We start from the raw sequence: 24,913 nt of genomic DNA on the forward strand, positions 1-24,913 counted from the left end.
TTAAATGGCATTTAAATATATAAAATAAATTTCAAAAATATAAGTCTTTGTTTTACTATGGTTGCGAATATCAAAAAATTTCTCTATGTGACACGGCACCCGAGTTAAGTTAGGGTTTTTCAAAATGCTGACACGCCGAGCTCAAAAGGTTCACCGTCACTGGCCTAGAGAGTGAGACAGAGGAAAAAGAGCGAGGCCAGGCCCGGGAGAAGTCTGAGATGAGGCAGGAGTTGCAGCCAGCACTTCCCCGGCCCCAGACAGGGGTGCCCTGTGCAGCGGCCCAAACAGAGTGGAGGCAGGACCCCTGGCTTCAGGTTCTGCCTCTGCCACCAACACGGGCAGAGGGCAGAGTGGTTGCAGCATTGGGCTCCAAAGCCAGGCTGACCCAGGCAGGAGTCCCAGCTCTGCCTCCTCCTGGGCACACTCTCTGGCCAGGTGCCTGATCTCTCTGGGCCTCAGCGTCCTGATCTATACAAGAGGGATGGCAATGCCCACCTCATAGGACTTTTGTGAGATTTAAATGAAATACATGGAGGAACCAATAAAAATGCTCAGAAAATAGTAGTTAAAGCAAAAAGAAGTATGGACCAGATGTGCGAGGTACCTTTCAGACCTCAAATTCTATGATGCTGAGGATTTGCTGGGTGGCCCGAGCACATTTCTCTTGGGAGAAAGAAAGGCTACTAATAGTCTCCCTTTTGGAAACACCCCCATTCATGATTTTATTTGATTTTTCACAACAACCCATTTTACAGGTAACAAGACTGACTGAGAGGGGAAGGGATTTGCCCGAGATAATAAGTATCACCAACTCACTATTTTTTAATTAATGTTTTCATTGGTTTCAGGGAGAGAACGGGAGAGGAAGAGGTAGAAACATCAATGATGAGAGAGAATCATTGATAGGCTGCCCTCCTGCACGCGCCACACTGGATATCAAGCCGACAACCCAGGCAGGTGCCCTGACCGGGAATCAAACTCTGACCTCCTGGTTAATAGGTCGATGCTCAATCACTGAGCTCAACTCACCGTTTAAAAAAAAATTTTATTTGTTGATTTTAGAGAGGGAGGAAGGGAGAGGAAGAGAAACATCAATTTGTTATTCCATTTATTTGTGCATTCATTGGTTGATTCTTGTATATGCACTGACTGACCAGGGATCAAACCTGAAACCTTGGTGTGTTGGATGACGCTCTAACCAACTGAGCTACCTGGCCAGGGCCTCACCAACTCACTTTTACTGAGGGCCCTCTATGCTCCTGTGGGTGCAGCATTATCATATTTAATCTCCTGTCTGATGGTGGGACAAAGGTGTAATGGCCACCATGAGGAGAAGGTCTCTTCAGAGTGAAAGATGAAGCAAACAACTCCATAGAATATAACAAAATTTTTTTTTACAGGATAATTTACTTTCAGGGCAATTGGGTAGAGCAGACAGAAGGCCCAGCGTGCACATTATTCTGCAACTAGAGGCCCGGTGCACAAATTCGTGCACCAGTGGGATCCCTCAGCCTGGCCTGTGAGATCAGTCTGAAACCAGCTCTCTGACATCCCCTGAGGGGTCCTGGATTGAGAGAGAGTGCAGGCCAGGCTGAGGGACCTCACCAGTGCACGACTAGCACCAGGGAGGGACGCAGGAGGTTGGCCACAGGAGGGCTCCAGAGCGTGGCTGGCCCATTCAATCCCAATCAGCTGGACCCCAGCAGTAAGCTAACCTACCAGTCAGAGCGTCTGCCCCCTGGTGGTCAGTGCACATCATAGCGAGCAATTGAGTGGCCTTAGCATATCATTAGCATATTATGCTTTGAATGGTTGAACAGATGACCGGACACTTAGCATATTTTTTTTAAAAATATATTTTATTGATTTTTTACAGAGAGGAAGGGAGAGAGATAGTTAGAAACATCGATGAGAGAGAAACATCGATCAGCTGCCTCCTGCACATCTCCTACTGGGGATGTGCCCGCAACCCAGGTACATGCCCTTGACCGGAATCGAACCCGGGACCTTTCAGTCCGCAGGCCGACGCTCTATCCATTGAGCCAAACCGGTTTCGGCAACACTTAGCATATTAGGCTTTTATTATATAGGATAAACACTCCCGTGCAAATTATTCTCCAATAAAGACTCCCGTTACTGTACTGTTTTATAATATAACGCAGGTACTATTGGTTGACAAGACAAAGGGACAAAGAATGCAGCAGCCCCTGTGGAACTGTCACCAGGCTAACATTCATCCTGGCCATTACTAACAAAAGTATTCCCATTCTGTTTTAAGGAACACAGAAGGCTTTGATATGCTTACTAAGGACGGCGGTTGGTCAAAGGCCACCTCCCGAAAGGACACAAAATGATGGAGATGGTGTTTGTTCACCTCTACATCTGTACATCCTCACAGCAGTTCCCTGAGTTACTTGTCCCTGTTACAAGTGAGGAAGCTGGGAGGAGGTGCCCAGGGTGGCACAGCCGCAGTGTTGGAGCTGCTGTTCCCCCAGAGGCAGCTGCTCCTCGGAACCGGAGCTCTGACCTCTGTTCTCTGCTGGAGAATTAGGGGCAGGGCGAGGCCTGGAAAAGTCCAAGTCTCCTGACTCCCAGCCTAGAGCTGGCCCGTTTCTTTTTATAAAATTTCTAATTGCGGTAAAATATACAAAAACATAAAGTTTACCATCCCAGCTATTTTTATGTACAATTCAGTAATGCAACCAATCTCCAGAACTTTTTAAAAAAAATAATTTAACAGAGAGCAAGGGAGAGGAAGGGAGAGAGAGAAACGTCATTGACGAGAGAGAATCATTAATCAGCTGCCTCCTGCACGCCCCACAACCTGGTCACGTGCCCTTGACTGGAATCAACCCCGGGACTCCTCAGTCTACAAGCCGACACTCTATCCACTGAGCCAAACCAGCTAGGGCCAGAACTTTCTCATCCTGCCAAACTGAGGGCCTATAGCCACTAAACAGCTCCCCATTCCCCACAGCCCCTGGCAACCACCATGCCACGACCTGTCTCTATGTTCTGCCTATTCTAGGTTAGAGCTGTCCTATTTCTTTTTTCTTTTATTTGGTCTGTTTTTAATGTTTTTATTGATTTTTGGAGAGAGAAACATCCATCTGCCACCCCCTACTGGGGATGGAGCCCACAACCCAGGCATGTTCCCTGACTGGGAATTGAACCAGTGACCTTTTGGTGCATGGGATAATGCTCAACCGACTGAGCCACACTGGCCAGGGCAGGAGCTGTCCTGTTTCTGAAAGCTCATCTCTGCTTTTCTATTGAGCCATCTGTTTTCAGTGTCGACAGAACAAGTTTGGGCAGGCGGGGCTGCAGGAGTTGGGGGAGGCCAGGCTCTTCAGAGGTGGTGTGGTCAGGGAAGGTGGCCTGGAGGTAGAGGCATCAGCCTTTGCCCTAGGTGGAGAGACAGTGCGGAGGGTGACTCAGAGATGCTTGGTCCCTGTGGCTTGCCCTTTGGTTTATGATGGCCACCTCAGCAGTACCAACCTTTGCCCCCAAGGGAGCTCCCATCAGCTGGGTGGAGGCACCAGGCCATCTCAGAGGCCAGTGACTTGCTGAGGGCCGGGAGCAGTCCTGCGAGTACAAACCATGGGGACAGGGCGACGCAGCCAGTCCTTGCGAGGCCCACGGCCCTCCTATGGGAAGCTCCAGGAGCCTTGGGGGAAGCCCGGGGGAGGCCGACTGCGTCGGGCACTGAGCCTCAGAGAGGGTCGTGAGAAGTCCAGACCCTCAGATCGAGACCCAGAAGGACTGGACTCGTCTTTTGATCAGGAGCGGTGGCCAGGAGGCCTAGGGGACACGGAGCAGCTGATCCAGGCTCAGCAAGGAGGCAGCCAGAGGTGGCTGAAGCAATATCAACAGGTCTGACGGGCAGATGGGTGGATGGATGGATGGATGGATGGATGATGGATGGATGGTTGTTACACTGTGAGGGTGGGGACTCTGAGGAGTGGGACCCAGGGCAGCAAAGGCTCAGAGGTAGAAACATATGGTGCCAAGAACCAAGAAGACAACAGCTTTTGGAGATGAGGCTGGAGAGAGAGGTATCCAGGAACCATATTTCAGAGGCCCTGACAGCATTTGGAATTTATCCCGTAGGCACTGGGGAGTCACGAAAAGTTTTAGCCCGTGGTATAGTCAGAGCTGTTTTAAGATGATTAATCTGCCAGTGTGATGGACGGGTGGATTTTGCTGGAGGCAAGGAGATCAGCCAATACAACTTCCCAGGGTTATATCTTGTGTTCCCTGTTCCCGGGAAAAGGGGGGATCCAGCTGCCCTGGGTGGGAGCTGCTCTCGGGGCCCCTGCCTCCTCCTGTGGAAGAAGGGGGCCCCCAGTGCTTCTATCTCTGGGGTCTACCACCACCTTGTGGCTGTTGATGGAACAACACCTGAAACCCACCACTCCACCCTGGGGCCTGTGTCCTGATTTCCGGCTCCTCTGTCTTTCAGCAGGTGAGGAGGCGATGGGAGAGCTTTGTCGCCAGCTTCCCGGCCGTGACCCTGAGCAGGCCGGCCTCCCCGCAGCCCCCTCTGGGCACCACCAGCTAAGGATGCTGGAAGCCGCGCGGCCCCTGCTGGACTCGATGAGACGACGACGATATCTACTGACCCACCTCTTCATGGCCCTGCTGGACTGTGGATGAAGGGGCCTCCTCTACGGGGACAGCTCTGGCCTTCCTCACCCGGCCCCGAGGCCCCTGGCACTTGCTCGCTCAGGGCCCTGTGCTGCCCTCCGCTCTGGTCTTCCATGCCCAGGCTCCCTCGCAGCGAAGACCCCCACGCGCTGAGAAGAAGGGAGCTCGGTTCCTTCCTGGTGGATTCTACCCTCTGGAGAATGTCACGGAGGCCCCCCCCCCCAACAGTGACATGTAGGAGGGCCTTAGAAGCCTGCCCAGACGTGGGGGTGTCGCCGCCCCTGGTCCCCACACAAGACCAGTCGCAAACCTTCAGGACAGAGCTCGGTGAAGCCAGAACCACGGCTGAGAGGCTCCCCAAACTGCCTTGTCACTGGGCCATGTCCCTCCTGCCCTTCCTTCCTGCCAGCTGATGGCAGTGGGGGGCGGGGGGCATGGGCCTCCCTCACAGCCTCTGAGCCCCCTGAGGGCTAGGAGCGGGTCTGGGTGGTCCTCGGTGCCCACACACTGTGGCTGACAGGCTCAGGCCCGGATATTGTCACTTCGGTCCTTACGGTATCCCGATGATGGAAGCAGGGGAAGCCTTCCCTCCCCTGTGACAGAGCGGGAACCTGAGGCCCAGGGAGAGGGAAGAGATTGTTATCTTTGGCACCTCTGGCCCCGCCCCACCCAGTTCCCAACACTGGGGTTGAACACAGGAATAAAGGCGCTGAGGTGACGTAAACGATTTGCCTGATGACTAACTCGCCTCTGGGCCTCTCCAGCTCCTGTGGGGTCAGGCCGGGCCCAGAACTTCCCAGAATGGTGGTGCGGGGGCACCAGGGGCAGGACCCCCTGCCCAGCCAAGATCCCTGGGAGGCTGGTCTTCCTGCCACTTCTCCCCAGAGGCGCTGCCACCTCACCCTGTGCTGACGCCAGCGCCTTGTCTTTGTGCTCTGCCCTGTGAGGCTCAAAGAGGGTGAGGGCTCACCCATGGCCACACAGAGGGAGTGTCTAACCCCAAAGCGACCGAGCCCTTTGGGGGACACTGGCACTTCGTGGGTGGTCCCTGGGGTTCTTTTGGTTCAAGTAGACCCAAGTTCAAAGGGGAGGGAGCAGCTGGTACAGGTCTGTTCTGGGGTCGTGGGGGGACCTGAGGATCTAACGGACAGAGGGGAGGTGCCCCATTTCCCAGAGCTCAGGGCCTGGCAGGGCTTTTGAGGAGCAAGGGGGGTCCTTGGTCTGAGACTGCCACTGGGATCAGAGACTGGGATGCTGGCCTGGAACCTGGACTCTGGGAGCTGACCGGAAGCTTCGGGCCCAATTAGTCACAACTTTAGATGTCCCCGGCCCAGCCTCTCAGACCACCGGTTGGCGACCGCCGTTTAGAGAATGAGAGATTGGGCCGAAGTCACCCTCTGAGTTGGTGGCTGATCTGGGCCTGCAGGGCCTGGGTCTGAGGGCTCCCCCTCAGGCAGAACACTTCTCCCCCGGCCTCATCAGCAAGCCCATCACCTGGAGCACATCCGGGGCCCTGGGCAGAGGCTGTCATCAAAACACATGCAGACTCTCACAGGCTGCTTCCGTGGCCTCGGCCAACCCTCCCACGCGCACGCTGCTCACACTGTGTCTTCGCCACACCTCCCATGAGACAGGGAGGCAATTTCCCTCCCCTGGAATCTGGGTGTGTCCTGTGCCCTGCTCTGACCAATAGCAGGCAGTGGAAATAGCGTGCTGGGCCACCTGGGCCCATAGGCCCTAAGAGGCTTTGCAGCTGCCATGGGAAGGGGTCCAGGACATCCTGCAGGTGGGTTGAAAGGTGGCCCCCAAACAGATATGACCATGTCCTAATCCCCAGCACCTGTGAATTTTACCTTATTCGGAAAAAAAGATCTTAAGGTTCTTGAGTTGAGGAGATCAGCTTGGATTCGGAGGGGAGAGGCCTAAGTCCCATGACAAGTAACCTTATCTCGGAAACACACGAAGGAAGAGAAGAGAAGGCCATGCGAAGATGGAGCCAGAGGTCGGAGTGATATGGCCCAGGAAGCCAGGGATTGCTGACAGCCCCCAGAAGCTGCAAGAGTCAGGAGGGATCCTCCGCTAGGACCCCCAGAGGGAGCTCGGCCCTGCCAGCGGTTGATGTCAGACTTCTGGCCTCCGAACCCTTGAGAACTCGTTTCTGTGGTTCTGAGCGACCTGGCTCAGGCTCCCGACATATTTGCTGTGAATGATCCCCCTCCCCCACCCCGTGCCTCCCCACTGGTGCCCTCTTCAGGCCCCGCGTGTCCTGGCTTTGTCTGCATGTAAAGGCTTCACTCTCAGGGGGTGGAGAGACACTGAGCCTCAGGTCAGGCTCTGTGACTGCCACCCCCACACTCACACCCTTGGGGCCTCAGTTACCCTATCTGAGAGAGGATAACCTGGCCTTGCGGCTTTTGGGGTGGGTTGAGGTGACAAGAGGAGGTGTGGGTCCCCACTGAGCTGGTCCGGAGCCACAGCCAGGGCTGCGGTGAGAAAGGGGAGAAGGAGCAGGTGTCAGGTGCTTCCAGGTGGGTCACTCCCGAGCCTGGAGCGAGCAGACCTCAGAGGACATGGCAAGCTTCGCGCATACACGTGGGGGATGCACCTTCTCGTGGAGGCATCCCTGGTGTGAGTGGTCAATGCGACCCATGCAGAGAGCTCACCATGCAAATGCCCTGGGCACTGAGTTTATCCACCCTCAGGCCCCGTCTGCTCAAAGGTCACAAAAACACATTCTTGCTGAGTCAGTTTCATGCTTCTTTGTTCTATTTTGGTTGCACACGGAGGGCAGAGACACCCAAACCTGTCCCACGCCATGAGGTCTCAGAGCCAAGAGGAGGGGCCTGGGACCCCTCGTCCATCTACCGCCCTCCGTCCCCCCCCCCCCCGCCCTCCCCATACACACACCCTCTATTCTCTCCTCTCCCTGCTCACCATCCCGGCCACGGGCTGCCTCTCCGCACGTGTTTCCAGAACTGGGGAGCTCACTACTGATCGAGCTCTGATCTTTCCATGTGACCTCTGCCCTCAAGGAGCTCACAGTCCTGCTGGAAAGAGAGACAGATCAACCAACAGACAGACAGACAAATGACCACCAGCTGCTCTGCTAAGAAACAGATTGGAGTCAGTGCTCACAGGGCCAAGAGAGGCCGCTTAAGGGGGAGGGCCTGACTCCAGGACAGAGTGCCGCTCTGGGCTTGGCCCACACCTTCCCCAGCTTCCTGTGGCCCGAGGCCACACCGGATGGGAGGGAGGAGGCCGCGAGCAGGTGGGAAAAAAGATGCTGCAAGAGAAATGGGGCCACTCGCTGTGCTAATGGGGAAAGCAATGAGGCACGCAGAGAACACCGCATTCCCAAGCTCCTCCCCGAGCGAGGGCTGCCAAGTCAGGCTGGATGGGCCCCCAGAGCCCCACAGATCCAGGCCGCTTATTTTACAGCGAGCCGGAGGCAAAGCTGGGCCCTCGCCCAGGCTCCTGCCTCGCAGCCCAGAATCCACGCCCCTGAGTGCCCAAAGCCCCTTTCCTCAGGACACCACACCCAGCGCCCTACCTGTCCGTGGGCCAGGGCGGGCCAGGCCTGGGTGTTGAACCTGGGGCCCAAGCCCTGCCCGCACCTAACTTGCTGAGTGACCTAGAGCAAGTCTTCATTCCTTCCTCTGGGGGTAGTGATCTCTGCATCTCCCCTGGGCGGGAAGGCAGGACAGGTGCCAAGGATGCAAACGGTGTGCAAACTGGGGTGCCGTGACCTGGCAGGGAACACCGTGTTGGCCCTCATCCTCATCGCCATCGTCATCATCAGGCTGGAGGGCTAAAAGCCTGAGTTAGAACCCTGGCTCCACCGCTCACTACCCGGGTGACCTTGGGCAAGTCGCTTAACCTCTCTGTGCCTTGGTTTCCGTGTCTGTTCAGTAAAAATAATAACAGTCTCTCCTCACAGGGTTGACCCTGTGTGTCCCTGGGCCGTCCCCTTTCTGGGCCTGGGCAGCTCCTCCGGGAAGTGAGGGTGTAATAATAGCAGCGTCTGGGAGATCGCATGGGCCCAGGCACGCATGTGCTCAGCCCGGGGCCAGCCCGCGGGAGCACCGCTCAGTGGCAGCCTCGGGAAGCCTGACCCTCAAGCCCAGCGTGTCCTCAGCTTACCTTGGCCTTGGCAGGGCTGCGGGCACCCGGCTCCAGGGAAGCGGGCCGAGCTGCAGACCAAACGGCTGGCCGGCCGCCCTGGGCCTCTCAGGAGGTGGTCTCAGGTTAGTGCCAGGGCCAGGATGAGCCTGGGAGAAAGCCTGTCTCCTCACCCCGCCCACTGTGGCAGCCACCACCCCTGCCCTGCCCCCCTCCCCTGCCCCACCACCCCTTCCTCCTCTGAGATGCAGGCACAAGCAGTCAATTCAGCCAACACTCAGCAAGACTTTCAGAGCCCTGCTCGGTGAGGACTTGAGAGTCCACCACGCTGACTGCCATGTTACTGACCCAGCACTCCCTGCTGGCTCAGGGGGCAGGGGTGCCCAGAGAAGGGCACGGTTAGCTCTTACAGGGTGGGCACCAGAGGAGGCTGCCTGAGGAGCAGCTAGCAGAGCTGGAACTATTGGGGAGGGCACGCGCAAAGGCAGGGAGATGCCAAACAGCTGGACCGTTCGGAGATCTGGGCACAGCTCAGTTCTTCGGGGGAGGAGAGAGGGACTGGGGGAAGTGAGGGCAGTCAGATAGACAAGGGACGGGATAAACGGGCCCGAGACGGCCCCTCCCCTGGGAGCCCTCCGCACTGTGCCCTCTGCATCTCTTCCATCTGGACCCCTCATTGTAGCCTTAGAATAACCCCGTCAGCACCGCGTTTCCCTGTGTCCCATGAGCCTTTCCAGTAAATTACGGAACTGGAGAAGGGGGTCTGGGAATCCCCCATTTACAGCTGGTCAGACAGAAGCCCAGGTGAGAACCTGCAACTTACGACTGGCGCCTGAAGTGGGGACCATCTGAGGGACGGGGCGCTGCCCCCGTGGGGTCTGTGCTAACTGGGTAGTTAGTGTCAGAACTGAATTGTAGGACACCCAGGTGGTGTCCGGAGAGCTGGAGAACCGTTCAGGATGAGGGGGAAACCCGCACATTTGGTGTCAGAAGCGCTGTGGATATAGAAATTATGTTTCTCTTAGATGGTTACAGGAAGTATTTCAGGGTGAAGGGGCTTGATGTTTGCAACCTCGTCTCACGTGATTAAAATATACAGACTAGAGTCGATAGAAGAGTGTGGCAATAAAGCAAGTGTGGCAAAAACTGGCAAATCAACGTGAAGGGCACCTGGGCGTTCACTGCACTATCCTTGCAACTTTCCACAGGTTTGAAGTTTTTCCCAGATAAGAATTGATTTTAAAGCGACGTGATCACCTCGAGGCAATCAGACAGCCTGTGGCCCCTGATGGGAGAAACAGGCACCTGAAACGTTCTTGCCAAAAAAGGTGGGGCCTGCGTCTTATCAAACTTGTAGATCCCACTCCCGGGTGTGGACCCTGGGGGCAGAGGAGCCTCTGAAACTGCACGGGGGCTGCAATCAGCGGGGCCCAGACCCGGTCATCCCCCCGGACACCGGGCATGCTTTTTCTTAACAGATAAATGGCAGAAGAAAAGAGATGGAGGGGGAACTCTAGAGTAAAGAAAACCGGACCCCCCCCCCCAAAAAAAAATAAATGAATAAAACCTGACATGTTAATCAACTGCAACACATTAACCTTATTTGGTTGGATACTATTCAAACTATAATAAAGAAAATATTTACACAATATTGGGAACGTTGACCAAATGTTTGGTGATATTATAGAACAATTTCTTTTTGGGGGCAAAATGATATTATAGTTACATTAATAAAAGACTCCTCATCTTTTAAATTATTCTTACCTTTTCCGGGTGAAATAATACAATACCTGGGATTTGTTTTGAAGGTGAAGGAAATGGATGGGGACATGGATGAAGCAAGATCAGCTCTGAGCTGATAACTGCTAAAGCTGAGTGATGGAGACTGGGTGATGGAGACTGGGGGGGGGGGACTGGGTGATGGAGACTGGGTGATGGAGACTGGGTGGGGGGAACTGGGTGATGGAGACTGGTTGATGGAGACTGGAGGGTACTGGGTGATGGAGACTGGGTGAGGGAGACTGGGTGGGGGAGACTGGGTGGAGGAGACTGGGTGAGGGAGGCTGGGTGGGGGAGACTGGGTGGGTGGAGACTGGGTGATGGAGACTGGGAGGGGAAGACTGGGTGATGGAGACTGGGTGGGGGAGACTGGGTGGGGGAGACTGGGTGGGGGAGACTGGGTGATGGAGACTGGGTGATGGAGACTGGGTGGAGGAGACTGGGTGGGGGAAACTGGGTGATGGAGACTGGGTGGGGGAACTGGGTGATGGAGACTGGGTGGGGAGACTGGGTGGGGGAGATTGAGTGAGGGAGACTGGGTGGGGGAGACTGGGTGATGGAGACTGGGTGATGGAGACTGGGAGGGGGAAACTGGGTGATGGAGACTGGGTGGGGGAGACTGGGTGAGGGAGACTGGGTGGGGGAGACTGGGTGATGGAGACTGGGTGGGGGAGACTGGGTGATGGAGACTGGGTGGGGGAGACTGGGTGATGGAGACTGGGTGGGGGAGACTGGGTGGGGGAGACTGGGTGGGGGAGATTGAGTGGGGGAGACTGGGTGGGGGAGACTGGGTGATGGAGACTGGGTGATGGAGACTGGGTGATGGAGACTGGGAGGGGGAAACTGGGTGATGGAGACTGGGTGGGGGAGACTGGGTGATGGAGACTGGGAGGGGGAGACTGGGTGATAGAGACTGGGTGGGGGAGACTGGGTGGGGGAGACTGGGTGATGGAGACTGGGAGGGGGAGACTGGGTGATGGAGACTGGGAGGGGGAAACTGGGTGATGGAGACTGGGTGGGGGAGACTGGGTGAGGGAGACTGGGTGGGGGAGACTGGGTGATGGAGACTGGGTGGGGGAGACTGGGTGATGGAGACTGGGTGGGGGAGACTGGGTGATGGAGACTGGGTGGGGGAGACTGGGTGGGGGAGATTGGGTGGGGAGACTGGGTGGGGGAGACTGGGTGATGGAGACTGGGTGGGGGAGACTGGGTGGGGGAGACTGGGTGGGGGAGACTGGGTGGGGGAAACTGGGTGATGGAGACTGGGTGATGGAGACTGGGAGGGGGAAACTGGGTGATGGAGACTGGGTGGGGGAGACTGGGTGATGGAGACTGGGTGGGGGAGACTGGGTGGGGGAGACTGGGTGATAGAGACTGGGTGGGGGAGACTGGGTGGGGGAGACTGGGTGATAGAGACTGGGTGGGGGAGACTGGGTGGGGGAGACTGGGTGATAGAGACTGGGTGGGGGAGACTGGGTGGGGGAGACTGGGTGATGGAGACTGGGTGGGGGAGACTGGGTGGGGGAAATTGAGTGGGGGAGACTGGGTGGGGGAGACTGGGTGGGGGAGACTGAGTGATGGAGACTGGGTGATGGAGACTGGGAGGGGGAAACTGGGTGATGGAGACTGGGTGGGGGAGACTGGGTGCTGGAGACTGGGTGGGGGAGACTGGGTGATAGAGACTGGGTGGGGGAGACTGGGTGGGGGAGACTGGGTGGGGGAGACTGGGTGATGGAGACTGGGTGGGGGAGACTGGGTGGGGGAGATTGAGTGGGGGAGACTGGGTGGGGGAGATTGGGTGGGGGAAACTGGGTGATGGAGACTGGGTGGGGGAGATTGGGTGATGGAGACTGGGTGGGGGAGACTGGGTGATAGAGACTGGGTGGGGGAGACTGGGTGGGGGAGACTGGGTAGGGGAGACTGGGTGGGGGAGATTGGGTGGGGGAGACTGGGTGGGGGAGACTGGGAGGGGGAGACTGGGTGGGGGAGATTGGGTGGGGGAGACTGGGTGGGGGAGACTGGGTGAGGGAGACTGGGTGGGGGAGACTGGGTGGGGGAGACTGGGTGGGGGAGATTGGGCGAAGGGGTACTCTGCCTAACTCTGCATGTGTTCAAATCGCTCCGTAATCCATAGTTCTGAAAAGCCGCCCCTCTGTAAGTGGAGACTGTGGAGCTAACACCAAACAGCTCTGTGCCCCCACATGTGAACCTGGGGTGCAGGGTGTGAAGCTGGGTGCCGTGTGAGGGAGACGCCTGTTAGACGACTCAGAAAGTGCTCTGTCTGACGGTGACGACGCTGTGGAGTTTGGGAAGACTTTGTTCACAACTATTTCATAAAATGTGAAGAGTGGCAATGTGTCCGAACCACAGGCTGTTGGTTTCCCTCCACCACACAGAGGATGCCTGCCTCCCAGCGAGGACGCGGGTCCCAGACTCCGGCCCAGGGGGAGCGGGGCAGGGCGGGTGTGGACTCGAAGCCGGGCTGTGGCGGGAGGAGCACGGCTCTCTGTATATTTGGAAATCTGTGGGCGTGTTTATTTGCTGGGAAGTCTGTGTCCCTTCCCCTGGGGGTGCTAGAAGCCAGAGTGGCCAAAGGACAAACCGGAGAAGGGACAGGAGTGGGCAGACGGGGTGGGGCTGAGGCCAGGGCAGGGCATGATGGGGGCGGTGGAGGGGGAACAGCCAGACGGGGCGGGTCAGACGTGGCCTGGTTGTGGGAGCGCCTGGGCAAAGCCACCGACTTGCTGGGTGGACTTGGACGGGCGTCCCCTCTCCTGACTTGGTTTCTACATCTATGCGGTTACATCCTGGTCCGGACAGGCCGGGCAGGAACCCTGACTTTGCCCCTTGCTGGCTCTGGGGTGGTGAATCGGGAAGATTCTGCTTTCTTAGATAAGAAATGGAGACAATGAGAGGACCCGCATCACGATTTGTGCTGAGGAGTCAATGAGCCGGTGCGGAAGCTCTGAGCCTGGGGCGAGGCAGGCGGGCCGGAGCGCTGGCCGCTGTGAATGAAACACACCGAGGAGCTCAGGGACCGCAGGCCGCACAGGGCCGTCTGATCACAAGTTCTGAAGTGGACAGCCGGGCGGGTACTCGTCCAGGCTTCCCCAGCAAAGGCTAACCTTCACCTTAATGAGCCCCGTCCTCTGTTCTCAGGCCTTGGGACAACACACCTCCGACTTGTCAGCGTTTTCTTCTCCAGATGCCTCAGGGCGCCACCTCCTGCGCCCGAGCACAGGCCACGGAGCACGGACCACGAACTCTGTGCCCACAGCTGTCTCCACACGCTGTGGGTGTGAAATGTTAGCCATCTCGCACTCCCCGATGGCGAAGAAGTATGTCGCTCTCCCTTTATCTTTTATCTAATTGCAGGCATGTCCCCTCTTTGCTCTCTCCTGCCCGTCAATCTACCACGAGTGGGTTTCCGGCGACCCTCCTCCTGTTTTCTCCTTGGATGAAATGCACAAAATGAGCTGCAAGACTGCCATTCTCCAGAGTTGTTTCTCACTCCGTTGAGATCTTGCTGCTGGCATGTCTTCAAAAATCTTATAAAAGTGTTCTATAGGTTTGGGTCTTCTTTCATCCACACCACAGGCCCATGAGCACCATACGCACAGCTAAGGGACACGTGATGGGGGAATAAAGAGAAACTGGGCAGTGGAGAAGGCTGACAAGCTCACAGTCAGGTGACTGAGGCAGCGTCAACAGTGACAAGTGATAGGACAACACCGAGACTTTATCTCTGTGGTCTTCCCCCCAAAACTCATCACTCCTGTCTAATCAGGAGAAAAACAGATAAATCTCAATTGAGAGACATTCCACAAAATAGCTGACTGGCCCCCCTCAAAACTGCCACCGTCATACAAAAACGAAAAGTCTAAGAAGCGGCCACAGCCAAGAGGATCTAAGTCAGTGATGGCGGACCTCTGACACGCGTGTCAGAGGTAACACGCGAACTCATTTTTTTGGTTGATTTTTCTTTGTTAAATGGCATTTAAATATATAAAGTAAATATCAAAAATGTAAGTCTTTGTTTGACTATGGTTGCAAATATCAAAAAATATCTATATGTGACACGGCACCAGAGTTAAGTTAGGGTTTTCCAAAATGCTGACACGCCGAGCTCAAAAGGTTCGCCATCACTGACCTAAGGTAACACAGCGACTAAATGCAGTGTGGCATCCTGGATGGCGTCCTGGGACAGAAGGACACTAGGTAAAAAACTAAGGAAATCCAAATCATGTTTGGATTTTAATTAACAATATTATATCAATTCGGGGTAATTTTAATTGTGACAATGGTACTGTGTTAATATAAGGTAATATTATTAATAGAGGAAAATGGCTTTGAAATTCTCTGTACTCCTTTCCCAATTTTCCTGTAGATCTAACACTATTCTAAACTAAAGAGGGTGTTTAAAAAGAAAAAAGAGCCCTGGCCGGGTAGCTCAGTTGGTTAGAGCATCGTCCTGATATGCCAAGGTTGTGGGTTTGATCCTTGCTCAGAATCAACCAATGAATGCATAAATAAATGGAACAACAAACCGATGTTTCTCTCTCTTTCTCTCCCTTCTTTTTTTCCCTCTTTAAAACCAATCAATCAATAAAAAGAAAACAAAAGAAAAGAAAAGGAAAGGAAAAAAGACAAAAGACAGTCTGGGAGAAAATACTTGCAACATGCAAATCAAGGTATACATAAGAACTCCTCTCAATGAGCAAAGGAACTGGGCAAATTCCCAGGAAGAGACGCCCTACCACCCTGGAATCAGAGAAATGCAAATTAAAACAACAATCAACCACCATTTTCTCAGCATCAAATTGCTGCTGTCTAGTACTGATAAGGACGTAAGGAAATAGCTAATTTGGCAGAAGTATCCATTGGTACAATCTTTAGAGGAGGCAACTTGGTGACAACTTTTATTTTTTATTTTTTTATTTTATTTTTTTTGGTGACAACTTTTAAAATAAAAATGCACATGGCTAGTGTGTTCGTCGCCCCATTATTTATAACTAGAGGCCCATTGCTTGAAATTTGTGCAAGGGGCTCGACCCTTCTGGCTTCATCCAGAGGGACATCTGGCCTAATTAGCATATTATGCTTTTATTATTATTACTAGAGGCCCGGTGCACAAAAATTTGTGCACTCGGGGAGGAGGGGAGTCCCTCAGCCCGGCCTGTGCCCTCTCGCAGTCTGGGACCCCTCGGGAGATAACGACCAGCTGGCTTAGGCCTGCTCCTGGGTGGCAGAGGGCAGGCCCAATCCCTAGGTGCAGCCTCTGGTCGGGCTCAGAGCAGGGCTGATTGGGGAGTTGGGGTGCCGCCCCCTGTCATGCACAGAGCAGGGCTGATTGGGGAGTTGGGGTGCCGCCCCCTGTCATGCACAGAGCAGGGCGATCAGGAGGTTGTGATGTCACCCTCAGTCACGCTCAGGGTAGGGCTGATTGGGGGGTTGGGGCACCGTCCCCTGTCACACTCAAGGCAGGGTCAATGGGGAGGTTGCGGTGCCACCCCCTGTCATGCACAGAGCAGGGCCAATCAGGGGGTTGGGGCGCTGCCCCCTGTCACTCACAGAGCAGGGCCCATCAAAGGGTTGGGGCGCCGCCCTCTATCACCCACAGAGCAGGGCCGATCAGGGGGTTGGGGCGCCACCACTCTCACACTCAGGGCAGGGCCGATGGGGAGGTTATGGCTCTACCCCGTCACACACAGAGCTGCAGGGTGACCAGGGGGTTGGGGAGCTCCCCCCTATCAGGCAAAGAGCAGGGCTGATCAGGGGGTTGGGGCGCCTTCCCCTGTCACGAACAGAGCAGGGTGGATAGGGAGGTTGTGGCCCCGCCCCTTGTCATACACAGAGCCACAGGGCGATCAGGGGGTTTGGGCGCTGACCCCTGTCACGCTGATCCCGGTGCCGGGAGGCCTCGCGGCTCCGCTGATCCCGGTGCTGGGAGGCATATTACCCTTTTACTATATAGGGTAGAGGCCTGGTGCACAGGTGGGTGCCGGCTGGTTTGCCCTGAAGGGTGTCCTGGATCAGGGTGGGGGTCTCCACTGGGGTGCCTGGCCAGCCTGGGTGAGGGGATGATGGCTGTTTGCAGTTGGTCACACATCCTTCAGGGTGGGGGTCCCCACTGGGGTGCCTGGCCAGCCTGGGTGAGGGGCTGAGGGCTGTATTCAGGCTGGGGGTGACTGAAGCTCCCAACCGCTCCTTTTTTTCTTTTTTCTTTTTTTATCCTGGGCCAGCTTGAGCTTTGAGGCTTGGCTCCAGCTCTTAGGCCTCCGCTGCTGAAAGTAGGTTTCTGGCCTTTGCTTACAATGTTGCGATCCTGCTGGCTGAAGCCCGGCGGACTAAAGCAGGTTTCTGGGGTTTTGTTTAGCTGGTATATTTGTTACATAGTTGCTTAGAGTTGCAGCTCAGAGGCCTGCAGAGGCAGGTGGGGAATGTTGGAGTCCTCCTTCACTGAAGCAAGCAAGCCTCATGTTAGTTTCAAGCTGCCTGGCTGCCGGCCGCCATCTTGGCTGGCAGTTAATTTGCATATTGCCCTGATTAGCCAATGGGAAGGGTAGTGGTCGTACGCTAATTACCATGTTTCTCTTTTATTAGATAGGATAACAAAAATGAGGAACAACTTTGTGATGCAGCCACACAGTGGGATACAGCTGGCCCTCCAGACCCATCAGCTCCACATGCCCAGAGCCAATCAACCTGGGATGGGAATATTTGGGGGGAAAGTTACATTGTTGCTGACATATACTGTGTAGCTAGGTCTGTGTCCTGCACACACACTAGGTGACACAGTACAACAAATAGTTACATAGTATTCACACTGCAACCCAGAGACACTTTAAAATATATGGACGGATGTGCAGAGGTTATATGCAAATTCTCTACACAATTTTTTTTTCTTTTTTTCGAGAAGATCCCAGTTCCTTCTCATTCAACCAGTCACACTGGAGTTGCAACAGGTGGGTCATTCCAAAAAGAGAAAGGGAAAAGAACAAGAGAAAGAATCATTCTTTTAAGGTTTTGTTTCTCCAATTGCTACCCATTCCCACTGAACCCTCTACCATCCATCTACCCCAGGGGTGGGCAAACTTTTTGACTCGAGGGCCACAATGGGTTCTTAAACTGGACCGGAGGGCCGGAACAAAAGCATGGATGGAGTGTTTGTGTGAACTAATATAAATTCAAAGTAAACATCATTACATAAAAGGGTACGGTCTTTTATTTTTTTAGTTTTATTCATTTCAAACGGGCCGAATCCGGCCTGCGGGCCGTAGTTTGCCCACGGCTGATCTACCCTGTTGTTTGTCTTTGACCATCAGTGAGAGACTCCATCTAGAAGGAGTACCTTAGGGGAGGGGGCATGGCACTCTTTATTTCTATTAGTGACACTGTGCTTTTAACACATGACAGTCCCTGTAGAGTGGGTGCAGTCCATGGTGAAGTCCAGGGGCAGGGAAAACTTCAGAGAAAAGCACAGCAAAATACTAGTGTCTGGAAGAACTGCCATAATAAATTCGAGATTAGGATGAGATAAGAAGTAGTCAATATACCCATCTCTCTCCCAATATTGTCTCTTGATGTTCTCACCATCTTTTAATGTAAATAAACGTGTGCACGTGGTTATGCTAGGGTGAGGTGAGAGTAGGATACAGGTGTGACAACTCATCTGAGAGGTTTTTGAGCTTGAGTGTGAGATACAACTGCTCAATTGGCTTTTTGGAGAAGAAATCCAAGAAGATGAGGTCAGAGGAATGGGATGGAAAACATACCCATGGTGCAACTTCTTCCCTAAGTTAGGCAACCCGCTCTCTGGAAAAGGACTATTAATCCAAGACTTTCTTCAAGACCGAGGCTGACCAGAGATGCCTTTTAGTCCACAGGGAGTTCTCCTGTTATTCTTTCAGGGCTTGAGAAGGCTTATCAGGAGCTAGGCACACATCACCTTATTCCCTGTCTCTTCTCTCCAAGTTTCTCGGGGGAATATTTCTGAATATTAGAGACATGGAAAGAAATGACATATTCTCCTTTTCTCTCTCCTTGTGCAGGGATTTCACAATTGAACTACAGGGGCCCTATAGAATTCTTTCTCTCTCAGTGATCCACAAGAGGCAACTGTGAGTGGTTTAACCTCAACAAGTGGTCTTAGTTGAATCTACCAGAAGAAAGGAGGTGATTGAAACCCTCTACTTTAGGCCCTAAAAAAAAAGGCAGGAGAAGAGTACAGATTGGTTTGGCTCTGTGGATAGAGCATCGGCCTGGGGTTTGAAGGGCCTGAGGTTCGAATGCAGCCGAGGATGAGAAAGAGAGAGAGAGAGAGAGAAAGAGAGGGAGAGAGAGGGGGGGGAGATTTGCCTTTTCCTCCCTCCCTCCTCCCCAGAGGCGAGGGAGCCAAGTGGGGGAGCGCTGCTGGGGGGAGGGGTGGAGGGAGGGAAGGAGGCCTTTTTCTTTTTCTTTTTCTTTTTCTTTTTCTTTTTCTTTTTTCTTACTGCAGCACTTTCATTTTCCTCACAATGACGCGTTCCTGGGGCCTAATGTTCTCACATGACAATAGAAAACCAAAATTTGTCATTTCTGAAAGAATAGCGTACAAAAACCTTACATAAATTAAAAGGACGAAGATTTACAGGTGGAAATGCAGACCGTTTTCCAACTCAAGGCAAGTAACCGCCCAGGAGCTCTGGCAGGAACATCAGCTAAGAAAGGAAAGTGGGCCCCACCGCTCGGACCCTCCCAACCCCACCCCGTCGGAGGGACGGCAGGGCAGAGTGGTAACGGGGCAGGGCCCGTGCCACACTCAGAGCTCCCGGAAAGGCCAGCTCCCCCAGGCCAGTGCCCCGCACACAGGAGGCCCCACGGGCTCCCGGGGCCCCTGGATTTTTCCTGCAGAAGAAACATGTTCTGTCTCAGCCATCAAGGGACTGACGCGTGTACAGGGGTTTAAATGAGAGGTATGTACCCGGCGTTAAACATGTACCAAGGGAACAGGGAACTTGAATACAGGTCACCATCAGCCACCAGGCCTACAATCCAGTGCTGAGCTCAGTACGGGCTTCAAGGACAAGTTCTTCTTGAAGGCGTGCTCTAGTTTCGGGGCCCGCACGAGGTGCCTTTGCCAGGGGCAACGGAGGCTCATCCACTCATGCAGCAAATGCTACGCATCTGCCCGCAGTCCGCTTAGAAGCACTTGCGACGGACGATGGAGGGGCCGACTCATCGTACTCCTGTTTGCTGATCCACAGCTGCTGGAAGGTGGCAGCGAGGCCAGGATGGAGCCGTCGATCCACACCGAGTACCTGCGCTGCTCCGGTGGGGCGACGACCTTGATCTTCATCGTGCTGGGCGCCAGGGCGGCGGTCTCCTTCTGCATCCTGCCAGCGATGCCCAGGTACATGTTGGCGTAGAGGTCCTTCCGGATGTCCACGTCACACTTCATGATGGAGTTGAAGGTGGTCTCGTGGATGCCGCAGGACTCCATGCCCAGGAAGGAGGGCTGGAAGAGGGCTTCCGGACACCTCTGCCGATGATGATCACCTGCCCGTCGGGCAGCTCGTAGCTCTTCTCCAGGGAGGAGGAGGAGGCGGCCATGGCCATCTCCTGTTTGAAGTCCAGGACGACGTAGCACAGCTTCTCCTTGGGCCGTGGTGGTGAAGCTGTGGCCCCGCTCGGTGAGGATCTTCATGAGGTAGTCGGTCAGGTCCCGGCCCGCCAGGTCCAGACGCAGGATGCCATGGGGGAGGGCGTAGCCCTCGTAGATGGGCACCGTGTGCGTGACCCCGTCCCCAGAGTCCATGACGATGCCCGTGGTGCGGCCAGAGGCTACAGGGACAGCACGGCCTGGATGGCCACGTACATGGCGGGAGTGTTGAAGGTCTCGGACATGATCTGAGTCATCTTCTCACAGTTGGCCTTGGCGTTCGGGGGGGGCCTCGGGGCCACGCACAGCTCGTTGTAGAAGGTGCGATGCCAGATCTTCTCCATGTCATCCCAGTCGGTGACGATGCCGGGCTCGATGGGGTGCTTGAGGGTCAGGATGCCGCGCTTGCTCTGGGCCTTGTCGCCCACGTAGCTGTCCTTCTGCCCCATGCCCACCGTGACGCCCAGAGGCGGGGGAGCAAGGGAGGAGCGGCGCTGGGAGGAGGGCGGGAAGGAGGCGCAGTCCATGAGGATGACAGACAGGTGAACATGAGGCCCTCCAGGAGTGAGGACAAGCCAGGCGAAGTTGAAACAACTTTTTTTTTTAAAAGCTCTGATGTCATTTATTGGCACAAAATTATTCCGATACAACATGGAGTCTAGACATGGTACACTTTATACTTCGTGCACTTAATGTTTCTTTTGCTCATCATTCCCAACATGTAGGTGAGGCCTTCCCTCTGTGCTCAGCAGCTCCATGACAATGCTTGTTTTCCAAGCCCCTGCTCCAAACGCAGAGCATTCCGACCTCGCGAGGCACATCCCAGAACCGTGTGGCCCACTCCTCTGCACGGTGTCCCCTCTGAGCTTGTGCTCAGCCGAGGCCGCCCGCTCTGAAGAAACCCCCGTCCCAGTGGTCTGGGTCTTGGACTGAAGGGTTACATGGCAGCATCACAGGTGAGGCAGACGACAGGCCTTTCCCGCCCATTTTGGTCCATCTTGCATCCTGGGCCATCTTGCTGTTGCTGGACCCGTGAGGTAATGGGATGGGTGAGTGAGGCTCCTCCCGCTTCCTTACAGGCCAGAATCCTAGGATGTGTCCTTCATGATCCGAGGTTTCTGGATGGCCTGAGTTTGCTGTGTGCATGTTGACAGGAAAGACCAGGCCTCTCTGCTATCAGCAAACACTTACGATGACTGTGAGTTAAGTCAAAACCCCTAATTCTTAAGTTATGATCTTCTGTGCCCCAAAGTCAATGGCTTGATTTCTGTAGTGTCACTGTCCCGGGAACCAAGTCAAGCCTGTGTTTCGAGAGGTGCTGCCTCTTTCCCTCCCTCTGTCCTCCCCAGAGGGAGGGAGCGGGAGGAGCGCCGCTGGGGAGGAGGGAGGAAAGAAAAGGAGGCGCCCCGTCGGCATTTGAACCCAGGCAAGCCGGCTCTAAGTGGCAAAAATGACAGCAAAACATGTACGCGCACACACAAATCAGACACTGAAAAGGGGCTTACCTTTGGAGCGGAGAGCGTGAAGGGGCTTCCACTGGGTCTGTGTGGAAGAGTATTGTTTTGATTCTGCGGTTGTTTTTGTTTTTCCTTTTATTCTCCTCTGTCCAGCCTGCCCGCACCCTCTCCGCACACTCACTGGCCAGGGACGGGCCTGGCTGCCACGCTGGCCCCTAGGAGGGTGGATACAGGGGAACAAAGAAGTCAGTGCTCAGCTTTGGATCGCACGCAAGGCTTTTCAAAGTCCACAACGCAAACGGCCGCTTTGAGAACAAGCTTCTCTGGGGAGGAGCTTTCGCGGGGCTTTCTGAGGGGGAAGAGGTTAGTGAGAAATGAAGGGCTGCGGCCTTGGCGGGCTCCTCGCAGAACGTTTCCAGCAACTGCCTGGGGTGGAAGGAGGTGTCCGGGGAGGCAGTCACCCTTCTCTGCGTCCAGCAGGTGGGAAGAGCAGCCCTAGGGGCCTGAGATGCGCCTCCATACCCCATCCACTCCGCCTGCTCCCCTCCCCAGGCCCTGGCCTCCCAGAAAAGCTGGGCGAGCATCTCAGCCAGGCCTGAGGTGAACACAGGCAGGTAAGAGGCCTGCCCTCTGCACCCCGTCTTGATGGAGGCGCTTCCAACGTTTCCTGGGCTCCCTAAGGGCACGAGTGCAGGCCCAGAGGCAGGGATCCAGAAAGGGCCCGCTGTGGCCTGTTGATCTGGCAACAGAGGCCTGGTCAGGCCCTGGTCAGCAGCAGCCAACGCTGGACAGAAGCCAATGAACTAGAGCTGAGGGGCGAGCCTCCTGCACGCCCCCCACTGGGGATCAAGTCCGAAACCCAGGCATGTGCCCTTGGCCGGAATTGAACCCAGGACCCTTCAATCCACAGGCTGGCGCTCTATCCACTCAGCCAAGCCGGCCAGGGCTAACACTGTTAAGTTTAATGTGTACAATACATGTTACAAAATGATTACCACCATAGCCTTAGTTCATACTTCCATCATGTCACATAAGTACCATTTCTTTTTTAAGATCTACTCTTTAAAAAAAAATTTTTTTCATGATTTCAGAGAGGGAGAGGGAGAGAGAGAGAGAAACATCAATGATGAGAGAGAATCACAGATTGGCTGCCTCCTGCATGCTCCCTACTGGGGACCGAGCCCGAAACCTGGGCGTGTGCCCTGACCATGAATCAAACCCTGACCTCTGGGTCATAGGTCAATGCTAAACCATTGAGCCACATCATCTACTCTTGTAGCAACTTTCAAGTGTATAATACAATCTTATTAGCCATAATCACTATGTTGCACATTAGATTCCCAGAACATATTCGTTTATACCTAGAAGTTTGTACCCTTTGACCAACATCTCCTCATTTCCCCCAGCCCTGGCAACCACCACTCTACTCCCTGTTTCTATGAGCTCAGCTATTTCAACTCCACATATAAATGAGATCATATAATATCTGTCTTTACCTGATTTATTTCACTTGGCATAACTTCCTCAAGGTTTATCCATGTTGTCATGAATGGCAGGATTTCCTCCTTTCTTGTGGCTGAATAATATTCCATTGTATATACAGGGAAGGGCAAAAGTAGGTTAATAATGATAATAAGTAATCATCATATGTAATAAAAGCCTAATATGTAAATCAACCAAATGGTGGAACGACCAAGAACAACTGGTCACTATGACACACACTGACCACTAGGGGGCAGACGCTCAATGCAGGAGCTGCCCCCTGGTGGTCAGTGCACTCCCTAGGGCAGTGGTTCTCAAATTTCCTAATGCCGAGACCCTTTAATAGAGTTCCTCCTGTTGTGGTGACCCCTAATTTCATTGTTACAAATTGAACATAATTAAAGCATAGTGGTTAATCACAAAAACGATATGTAATTATATATGTGTTTTCTGGTGGCCTTAGGCGACCTCTGTGAAAAGGTCGTTCAACCCCCAAAGGGGCCGCGACCCACAGGTTGAGAACCGCTGCCTTAGGGGAAGTGTCTCTCAGCCAGAAGCTGGGCTCACAGCTGGCAAGCACAGTGGCGGTAGCCTCTCCCACCTCTGTGGCCCGCTCCCAGGCCTAAGCCAGCTGTTGGACATCCCCCAAAGGCTCCTGGACTGCGAGAGGGCACAGGCTGGGCTGAGGGACGCCCCCCCCCCAAGTGCACGAATTTCGTGCACCGGGCCTCTAGTACAATAATAAATAAATAAAAACACAAGAATAAACTTTCTCATACTCACAACTGTAAACCCACTTTTGCCCACCCCTGTATATACTGCATTTTCTTATCCATTCACTTGTCGACAGACACTTAGGTTATTTCCATATCTTGTTGGCCACATTCCTTAACCGCAGCTGCTGAATGTGTAAAGTGGGCGTGTTGAAAGGTTAAATGAGTCAATACACGTAATGCACTGAGAGCTGCGCCTGGCACTGAAGGCCTTCATAAATCTGAGATTTTGATTTTTAAATATCGACAAAGCACCTAAAGCAGGGGTCCTCAAACTACGGCCCGCGGGCCACATGCAAATACAAATATTGTATTTGTTCCCGTTTTGTTTTTTTACTTCAAAATAAGATATGTGCAGTGTGCATAGGAATTTGTTCATAGTTTTTTTTTTAAACTATAGTCTGGCCCTCCAACGGTCTGAGGGACAGTGAACTGGCCCCCTGTTTAAAAAGTTCGAGGACCCCTGACCTAAAGGATCGGGAGATTAATAAGACATGGTATCCACACTTCAATTGGCCAGCACCCAGTAGGGACAGGCACAGAAACAAGTAATTCCAGGACACACACTGTGATGTACGTGATGTACTAGAGGGAGGGTCCCGGTACTGTGGGAGAGGAGAGTGACTGACTTGGTGGAGCAATTATGGAAGGCCTCACAGGAGAGGGTTTTGAAGGATGAAGAGGAGTTTGTATGGAGAGAAGCAGATCGAGGACATTCCAAGCAAAAGAAATGGCATTGAGGAAAAGCTTAGAGGTAAGAAAGAGCTTGGTGTGTTGGGGAATAGTTAGTAGGGCTAGTGTTTGAAGCTTAACGTGTGTGGCCTGACAGATGGTGAAGGGTAGACGAGAGGCTGAGTGATAGGTGAGAAAATACAATGAGAATATCTGACCTGTGATTTCTGGCTTACCGAGACATTTAGAGAAAATACTTTGCCACCTCCCAGGCTAGAGAAAGAAATAGAAGAGTCCTAAGAATTACCCTGAAGAAGAATCGTCACTCATTCATGCTTCCCCCG

The 24,913-nt window shown here is 54.1% G+C and overlaps 1 protein-coding gene and 1 pseudogene across 3 annotated transcripts; one reads left to right on the top strand and one right to left on the bottom strand.

Annotated features, from left to right (window-relative positions):
* Nucleotides 1-3,600: 3,600 nt before the first annotated feature.
* On the top strand, nt 3,601-4,561 carry LOC308525621 (uncharacterized protein C11orf86 homolog; the record flags this gene model as incomplete). 2 transcript variants are annotated; one of them, XM_081100382.1, is made up of 2 exons in its annotated part: nt 3,601-3,873; nt 4,463-4,561. In XM_081100382.1, the coding sequence occupies 2 exons, from the start codon at nt 3,601-3,603 to the stop codon at nt 4,559-4,561; spliced, it is 372 nt and encodes a 123-aa protein (XP_080956508.1). The 2 variants fall into 2 exon arrangements, with proteins under 2 accessions (XP_080956508.1, XP_080956509.1); XM_081100383.1 differs by having other exon boundaries at nt 4,466-4,561.
* A 15,164-nt stretch (nt 4,562-19,725) lies between these two features.
* On the bottom strand, nt 19,726-20,430 carry LOC308524866 (actin, cytoplasmic 1-like; annotated as a pseudogene). The gene has a single exon. The product of its transcript is annotated as an actin, cytoplasmic 1-like (transcript).
* Nucleotides 20,431-24,913: the final 4,483 nt, after the last annotated feature.

The sequence above is a fragment of the Myotis nattereri genome, assembly GCF_964212035.1.
Source record: "Myotis nattereri genome assembly, chromosome: 9".
Taxonomy (NCBI): Eukaryota; Metazoa; Chordata; class Mammalia; order Chiroptera; family Vespertilionidae; genus Myotis; species Myotis nattereri.